Source organism: Melopsittacus undulatus, chromosome 7 (genome assembly GCF_012275295.1).
Source record: "Melopsittacus undulatus isolate bMelUnd1 chromosome 7, bMelUnd1.mat.Z, whole genome shotgun sequence".
NCBI lineage: Eukaryota > Metazoa > Chordata > Aves > Psittaciformes > Psittaculidae > Melopsittacus > Melopsittacus undulatus.
In genome coordinates this window covers 72,304,205-72,313,638 of record NC_047533.1, presented here as the reverse complement: position 1 = coordinate 72,313,638, position 9,434 = coordinate 72,304,205, and the positions used below count along the sequence as shown (strand labels likewise).

General features: G+C 47.9%; 1 protein-coding gene across 1 annotated transcript; it reads left to right on the top strand.

The window, feature by feature from the left end:
• The first annotated feature begins 4,486 nt into the window (after positions 1 to 4,486).
• LOC117436430 (olfactory receptor 5G3-like) lies at positions 4,487 to 5,413 on the top strand. Its single transcript, XM_034064483.1, has one exon. It carries the CDS (start codon positions 4,487 to 4,489, stop codon positions 5,411 to 5,413), a length of 927 nt encoding a protein of 308 aa, XP_033920374.1.
• Positions 5,414 to 9,434: the final 4,021 nt, after the last annotated feature.

Sequence of the window (9,434 nt, the reverse complement as noted above, 5' to 3'; positions counted from 1 at the left end):
ACAATTCATCTCAAATGAGAAAGCCTACAGGGCACCAAAACAATGGCATTTTCCCAATTACATCCATGAATTGATGTAGGTTGTTCCACAGTTCCTGCACAATGGCAATGACATAATTGAATGAGAAATGGACTCCCCAAATCACATCAGCCTTCCTCAGAAGGAAACCAAGAATAGTGGAACCTCAGACTTGAACTTAACTCTCAGTTACCTGCTTGGAGGAACAAGTTTCCCTCAGTTATCCCAGGCCTCTTGTCCTCACAGAAAACACCAATCAGGTCTATTCATTTAGAACTTTTCTCACTGATAAAGATGTGGTTTTTCTTGCAAGATTCTTGACCTTGTCCCTCAGCTCCAATAAAATTCCTCACTCTTACCTGTGAGCTCTTTATTAAAGCTGCTGGGGTGGGAGGGAACAGGAAGTGCAGTTTTACATTTGCTGGCTGAGAAAGAGTCAGAGAAAAGGCTTCAAAAGATTCATTGCATTTGTTTGTGCCTTTCAAAGAGCAGAAGTTGGTGGGAATCCACCTTTCAAGCTGCTCCATTCAATATGAAGGGGAATTCCTCCCCAGGCTGCAGCTTCAGACTGAGTTTCACCTCAAGGAAGAAATTGTTGACTTAATTAATTCATTGTAACTAATGTCAGGATGGTTAATGCATATAATTATGTTACTTTAATAATAATATAATTAATAATATAGGCTGAACTGTGCTAACACCACCCAGTGTTAAGTACAATTGGGGCACATCAAGGGGTCCTCCTATTCATCCTAAGCGCCCTATGCTTACATGGAGAGATACATGGAATTCCAGCTGGAGATAAGCACCCATATCCCTTTAGCATGAGCTGGGCATGAAGAAGCACAAAAGGAAAAGGATGTATTTCATTGACAAATGAAGCCTGTGGCTCGTTTCCGTAGATGAAAGACCATCTTGAGCACAGAATTGCTGGTAACTGAGAGCTGTATGTGTCTCAAAGAAGCCAACACACACTGGTGTGGGATAATAACTTTCCTTTGCCTGTTTGAGTGGGAAATAACTTATATTGAGAAAGTATATGGATGGTGAACAGTCTCTTTTGTGTGCTCTGGCAAACACAGCAAGAGAGGAGATGTTGCCTTAGGTCTCAGGGAAATGTGGTTTCTACCTGTGGCCAATGATGGAGACAAGAAAAAATGTCATTAAATGCTGAAGAACTTAAGAGGACATTTGATATTAGACAATTTCCTTGAAAAGATTCAACATAACATGTTTTCCTACTTCTTGTTACATGGATATCTTGGCTTAGATTATATGTATAGAATCACAGAGCCACAGGAATCCCAAGTTGGACCTCAAAGGATCATCTGATCCAATCTTTTGTGGGAAAGGGAGCCTAGATGAGCAGTGTGATGTGTAGGGCTCATCCCTGCTTGATGAATTACCCCACTCTGCTGTCCTTATCTCCTCTTGGGATTCAGGAAGTTTCCAAAGCAGAGACACCTGAAATGCTTAAAGGTTTACCCACACTTGGTGCTACATTCCTAAGGGAGGCCTGGATTGCCATAGTCTTGTGTTTGATGGATCCACATCAGGGAACTGTCCAGGGGAGGCACAATTGTCAGTTCCAGCAATACAACAGGCCTCAGGTTTTGGAAATACGTTTTATACTGAGAGCATCATTGCATGATTCTGCTTCAGTCATTGCAGGGGAAAGGGTCTACACAATGCAGAAACTCCTGCTGGAGACACAAAATGCACACACCAAATATATACCAGATTTCATCTCAATCAAAGTCTAATATTACACTTGGAAAAGGACAAGTCACTATGGACCAGAGAATGACACTTGTATATAATGTTCAGTTCTTTACCCTATTGCTCTCACGGAGAACACTAGCTCCTATTCTGCCCATGCAGGAACATGTTCCAAATAGAGAGGGACAGTCAGAGCAGTGAGCACTGTTGGGTGCAGAGGATGATAGCTCTGCTCTGCAGGAGCCTGGGGACTGCCACAGGGTTTGTATCGTTCATCTCTTTAAACAGAGCCAAAGGGGACAGCACAGTGAGCAGGGACCATCCCACAGTACCTGAACTACAGAAATATGGCAGGAACAGAGACATGGGCCAAGTTCAGACAAGACTCCAGAGCATCAGGAAATCTGGTGATGATGAGGCAGGTCCAAGAGTAAAAACAAGACCCAGATGAAGTAAATCCCCTGGTCAGCATCAGGTCCAGCAATGGCCAGGGAAACCCATTAGGAGACCTAGTCACCATCAAAGAATTTCCTAAGTGTGCACAACTCCTTCTAAACTGGAAACCACAATGCCTCTGATAAAACCCAACCTCCCTGGAGTGAGCTTAAATAGAGATGGGGGCAATTGGGCAGAGGGTGGGGATGGAGCCCCAGCTGAGGCTGCTCAGGGGGATAAAGGCCTATTAGTTCAGCCTGGCACAACTCATCATTGCCTGGAAATGCCCATTTCTCACCCCTGACTACAGTGGAAGCCCAGAGTCACCAGCTCAGGTGCTGGACATCCAGGCACTGCATGTGGATAATCCCACTGGGGATGGAAAACTGGGCTCTCAAGTGTGCACAGAGGGAAAACAGCAGCTCCAGAGATGGAGTCACTTGTGCTTCATGTTGCATTTGGGGACCCTTTGCAAGATCTGAAATGTCCCTAAAACCCATTCTCATTCTGTTCACAAGGTCAGACTAAATTCCTTGCATAGTCCACAAGTATGTCAGAAGCATCCTATGAGGTGCTCATCATTGCGGCTGTGCAGCTGTGCTCAGGCATGGCTCATCCATGCCATGTCTCTCAGATGCGCAAGCACCCCAATGCCTTTCAGAGGTGATTTCACACCCTTTGCCTGACAACAAGCAAAATCCACAGGAAGCATCATTCTCTTCATCTCCAGGGGCACTAATAAACCCCAGGAACAATTTGCTGTAAATATGTGGATTTGGGGACATGTCTTTCCCCTTCTTCCACACTGAGTGGAGGCAGTGCTGGCAAGTGACTGTCTACCTAATTCACCACTGATTATTCCCATAACTTTTTAAACTGGCTTTTCCAATGCTACTTAAAGAGGATTTCAGCCATGCAAAGAAGAGTTCCTGCAACCATTTCTATTCTCACCATTGCCCCTTGTTACCACCTTCCTGTAAACTCACTCCTGACTGTGGTGCCTGACATTGCTGATGGACCCTGGTACCAGCTCCCATCAGCAATGTTCCCCTCAGCTCCCTGCCATGATAATGCCAACCATGGCCCTTGTGCAGCTGTAACTGCCTCAGAAATGCTCCAAAAGTGGATGTGAAAGGTGGGGTTGTTGTGTGGTTTGCTCTAAGGGAGCCCAAAGCCCTGTTGCTTGCTCAAGCTGAGGTCATCTCCTCTGGGTACACTTCATCCCCACACTAATCAGCACAGACAAGAGATAATGACCTGCTGTGGGCTTTGTCACCTCCTGGGGCACAAAGACATTCACAGTCCCCACATCCCCACATCCCATCAAATAGGAAGGGGCTTTGCTGATGCTGGTTCATTGCCAGGCTCCCTGCACAGCTCCAGCCACCTTCATCTTCACATCCATCTGCGAGAGCATCAGGAGGGCAGCAGAGACAGAGCTGAGATGTAAGTGAGGGGCAGCATCTTTCAGCCCATCATTCTCCTGTGCTTCTCTCTTGGCAACAAGCAGCAGCTCCTGTCTTCATCTCCTGCCCTCCTGCAGGCTCCTGGGCTTCTTGATGATGCTCTGGGCTTCCCAGGGAGCTGCTTGTGCTGTGTCCTCCCCATGCAGCTGCTGAGAAGGCAGGTTTGGAGATCAGCCTCCTGGAGAACACACAGGAGGGAGGGGAAACCAATACAAACCTCTGTGTAAACTTGCATAAGATCATAGCTTGCATTGGAAGGGACCTTAAAGCTCAGTCAGTGCCAACGCCCTCCATCCACTACAGCAGGTTGTGGCTAACCTACACTTTCTATACCTCAGGAATCCATTCCAGTAACGAAGAAGCCCAAGCAGAGAGGGAAGGAGCAGGTGGTTGGGAAATGCCCTCAAAAGCATGAAGGATCAACTCTGCACTGTGAAAGCAACACGTTTCTCTGTGTTCCAGGTGGAGCCGTATGGTCTGCAAGCCCCAGGCTCAGCACTAACGCAGGCAATGAAGTGCAGCACTAAGGTAAAGCTGCTCGGGTGTGCAACCTCCCCACTGCTTTCCACAGGGCTCATTGCTCAGCATCTGCAGGTGAGCCAGAGGAGCAGGCACCACCTTGTGCCATGGTGTTGAAGTGCTTGAGCACCCCTTTGTTCTCCCTGTGCTGGGACAGGACTTTCCCCAACCTGTTCCTCATTGATCTGTGCCTCAACTCTCCCTTTACATCCTGCAGGACTGTCTCTGAGCAGCTCCCAGCACACAGAGGCTTTTGCACCTGGCACATCCCTGCCTGCTGGACAAGAAACCTCCAGCCAGCAGCTCACACACAAAGCACCATCCAGCCCATGGCACAAAGCAACTGCACCCAAGTGACCCAGTTCAGCCTGGTGGGGTTCACAGAGGAGCCGGTGACTCAGGGCAACTTGTTCCTGCTCTTCCTGCTCACCTACCTTGTCACCATCGTGGGCAACCTGGGCATCATCATCTTGATCAGGGCCAGCCCCCACCTCCACTCCCCCATGTATTATTTCCTGGGCAACCTGGCCTTTGTAGACCTCTGTTCTTCCACCATCATCACCCCCAAGATGTTGGTTGACTTGATGTTGGAGAAGAAGAGCATTGCTTATGCTGGGTGTGTGGCTCAGGTCTTCCTCTTTCAACTTTCTGGGATTACTGAATGCTTCCTGCTGGCTTCGATGGCCTATGACCGTTATGTGGCCATTTGCCATCCCCTGCTCTACCCCCTTGTCATGTCCCCAAAGTGCTGTTTCCAGCTGGTGACTGGCTCCTACCTCATGGGGCTGACCAATGGTGTGGGACAGACCATCAGCATATCCACCCTGTCCTTCTGCAGCTCCAGCACCATCGACCTCTTCTTCTGTGACATTTCCCCTCTCATCTCCCTCTCCACCTCCGACACCACCCTCAGCCACATCATCCTGACCACTGCAGCATCTCTCCTTGGTGTGTCCAGCAGCCTGGTTGTCCTGCTCTCCTATGTGGCCATCATCCCCACCATCCTGAGCATCAATTCAGCCGAGGGCAAGCGCAAAGCCTTCTCCACCTGCACCTCCCACCTCACCACTGTCAGCATCTTCTATGGGGCATCCTTCTTTATGTATTTATTCCCCAGCTCACACAGCTCAAGAGGAGCAGATAAATGGGCTGTGGTGATCTACACCATGGTGACTCCCATGCTGAACCCCTTGATCTACAGCCTGAGGAACAAGGAGGTGAAGGAGGCTTTGAGGAGACTCTTGAAAATAAAGTGATATTGAATGTTTTAAGTTTAGGAGCAGACAGAATGGAGATGTGGGGAGATGCTCAGCTGTTTGTTAAGTTTCTCAGATGGACAACATTTGCTGGGGGAGTCTTAAGCACCTTAACTTCCATGATGCACTGGCTGCTTTGATATCACCACCTGCATATACAAATAAGAACCTTGCAAAAGCTTTAACAATTCTCTGTACAGAGAGTTGATTTGTGGTGGAAAAACAATACATACAGGAAAAACCACCAACACATGCCAATGTGTGCATTACCTCAGCCCATAGAGCTGCAGCCTCTCCAGGGCTATGGTGAATCCTGGAGCCATGGCTGAGTCTTAGGGCTATCCTAGAGACACAGAATCATGGAATGCTTTGTGTTAGAAAGGAACTTGAAGCTCCTCCAGCTCCAACCCCTGCCACGGGCAGGGACCCCTTCCACTGGAGCAGCTGCTCCAAGCCCCTGTGTCCAACCTGGCCTTGAGCACTGCCAGGGATGGGGCAGCCACAGCTTCTCTGGGCACCCTGTGCCAGCGCCTCAGCACCCTCCCAGGGAACAGCTTCTGCCTCAGAGCTCAGCTCAGTCTCCCCTCTCTTGGGCAGGTTCAAGCCATTCCCCTTGTTCTGTCCCTACAGGCCCTTGTCCCAAGCCCCTCTCCAGCTTTCCTGCAGCCCCTTTAGGCACTGGAGCTGCTCTCAGGTCTCCCCTTCAGGAGCCTTCTCTTGTCCAGGCTGCCCCAGCCCAGCTCTCTCAGCCTGGCTCTGGAACAGAGCTGCTCCAGCCCTTGCAGCATCACAACACATATCAACCACATCCCATATTCACAGCTCACACACACACAATGATGTGCTCAGCTTTGCAGCACAGTTTATGTCTAAAAAGACAAGAGCAACATTTTATGGCAGGTATCTAAGGTAGGAAAAGCATCATCAGCTTGAAGTATCATGAAGTCTGCCTGATTGTGTCTGGGTTATTGGTTTAATCATGCTCAATATCCCATTCATTAAATCTTAGTCACTCAGGAGCTACATAAAAACACAATCTGTGCTTGAGTGTGCCATGATGCCAAAATCCTCCTATGAATCTTCATGTAAAGACATACAGAAGGCAAAACTTATCCCAAAACATAAAAGTCTGTTGGGTCTGTGTGGTTTCTTTCCCTAAAGAGACAAGGTTTGGGTCCATAACTCCCTAACATTTGTCCTGAGAATGAGAGAAGACCCCCAGGCAAATGTCAATGCCTAAGAGAACTCTCATCACCTGCACTTGAAGCTTCATTTCATTCCGGTATCATTTCAACACTGACTTGATGAGCACTGAGTTGTCTAAAGGGGACAAAATGAATCATTCAGTGGCTTAAGCATGTGATGCACAGACTGATGTCAGTCACTGTGGCCAATCCAATGCATTGGGATGGGATTTCTCCCAGTGCCTCTCAGCCTGCAGCACTCCAGGAAGAAATGCCAAAATCCAATTGGAAAGAACATTTGGGGTTGCTCTGCTTGGGTTTGTCTTTAACAGATCAGTGCTTATACTGAGCACACCAGCTACATCTGATCATGAGTTAGCTGAATGCTGTTCTTCATCTGACCATTCGCACCCTATTGTTGCCAGCTCCTCTAAGAAGCAATTCACCTTACTCCAAAACAACCATCCTAAATAGCTTAATTCAGTACTACCTAGGAATTCCCACTTCTCACTGTTGACTGCAGAGCTCAAGTTATTCCCTGCACCAGGACAAAGGGATGTCATAGAATCATGGAATGGTTTGGGTTGGAAAAGACCTGAAAGCCCAACCCCTGCCATGGGCAGGGATGCCTCACACTAGATGAAGTCACCCAGGGCTCTGTCCAACCTGGTGCCTGTTGACTTCACCCTGATAATCCCCACATTGAGAGCCCAGATCCACATCTGGAGGAGCACAGAGCTGAAGGATGCTCTGGGAAGACTCCTAGGAAAAGTTCTTGTTTCCTCCCACATTCAGGCTGGTAAAAAGATGTAATAAACTCGATGTAAAGAACATGGATGTTCTTGAGATTGCACCTTTGTTCTGCACCTACAGAGATGGTAACAGTGAGCACATAACATGGAGAGCTCTGAAAGCTCTGAAATAGACTTTAGGTTGCAGGGAGTAACTGAGGGCAATGGTGCAGAACACTTCATTGGGTGCAATGGCCACACTGAGTATCTGCTTCAAGGACCTGATCCTTAGGGAAATACAGGATGAAGCAATAGAGCAATATCCCCAACCACACAGCACAGGCAATGCAGGGACAGGAGAGGATGCACCTGCGTGCTCTGCCCTGGCAGATGAGCTGCTGTGGGGTTGTCACACAGACATCTTCAGCCTGCTTTTGTTCTTGTGCTCTCTACACTTGTGACCCCACCTTGGACCCTCACTGTGGGGATATGCTCTAGCTCACGGCTCCATGGGACATGTGGGACCCTGCTGGACAAGACCATGAGTGAGTATTCCTGGGTAAAAAGGGTCAGCAAGGGACACAGAATCACATTAGCCAATAAGGTAAATCTTCAAGGGGATTCATCTTTCTTTTCTCTGTCTCCTCATCTCTCTGCCCATCCCTTGTGGTACCTGATGACAAACACTAGAATCAACACATGAGGCCAGATAAGAAAATCATCAAGCCCATTGAGGAGCATCCAGCTGGAGAGGCAATTGAGAGAGGGTCCTCCAAACCTGACTGGAGCAGAGGGGAAGCTGCAAGGAAGCAGCAGGGCACAGCTCATCTTCTGGTCTTCCTATGGAAGGGTCTATCACTTCCATTGCCTATGGAAGGGCTGAAGTAACTCATTCTTAGGCTGGCAATGTCAGGTGAGATGAATTTAGGTTCTGTGCCTGTACTCAGCTGTGCAAACACACACTAGCACTGAATAACTGCTGCTTTCAGTAATGTGCCTAAAACCAGAGCTCCTAACATACACACATTGTAATTAAGGCTTTTCAGTGCACATCCAACCCTTCAGTGTTTGCTCATGCAAAAGAGAAAGCTCAATGAGACAATGTTTTTACTGCTAAGACTGATGACAATGAATCCAACCAGACTGTGTTGGGCTGTAGCAGATGGGGACTCCACATGCATTTGTCTTCAGCCTCTATCTCCAGTTTCTGCATATGAAATTCAAATTAAAGAGTCTTAATGTATGAGCAATTTAATGTGACACCGAGATTGAGATCTCATATTCATAGAAGTCAGGGAATGCAAGGAAGTGTTCAAGGCCAGGTTGGATGGGGTTTGGAGCAACCTGCTCTAATAGAAGGTGTCCCTGCCCTGGACAGGTGGCTGGAACTGGATGAGCTTTAGGGTCCTTTCCAAACCATTTCATCATTCCCTGATACAACACCTCAACCAAACTATAAGAGTGCAGATTCTCTCAATGCTAAATTTACTCTACTTTTCTCTATCCTGTGTGCAGCTGTGCTATGGTACAGAGAGCAATGCCAGCACCATGGAAGCCCTTCCCTTAGCCCATGATCAAGACCCCACACTGCAGCGATGAAACAGCCACTGTGATCCATGTCTCCAGTTCAGTTCCTACACCATGGAAGAGAGGAACCACAGTTCAATCACCAGCTTCATCCTCCTGGCGCTCACCACAGACCCAAAGCTGCAGCTTCTCTTGTTCATGGTGTTCACCTTAGCCTACATCACCACCCTCTATCTGTGACTATCTCATAACTAAAGAAGGAATTGTAGATGCTGAGTCAGGTGACCCCATTCCGGTGCTTACTCTCCAATCCCAATTTCATAATAATAGGAAACCACATTTCTGAAAGCCAGTCAGGCATGGAGGATGGATGTAGTGGACTTGAGCTTGCCTCACAGCTTAACAGACACAAGCAAATACATCCCAAGGAAAAGAATGGCAAGAAGTTTAAAGTATGGGGAGTCATTGAAAAGGTTCAAAGATAAGGAGAAATGCAATGAACTTCCCCAGCTCCCTTTATTAGAACGTCAAAAGCAGGAAGGGACAAAGCACCCCATTAGCAAGAACCACATTATCTGC

What these genes read in the sequence shown, in the direction of transcription:
- LOC117436430 (XM_034064483.1), top strand. Translation starts at nt 4,487, where the DNA reads ATGGCACAAAGCAACTGCACCCAAGTGACCCAGTTCAGCCTGGTGGGG.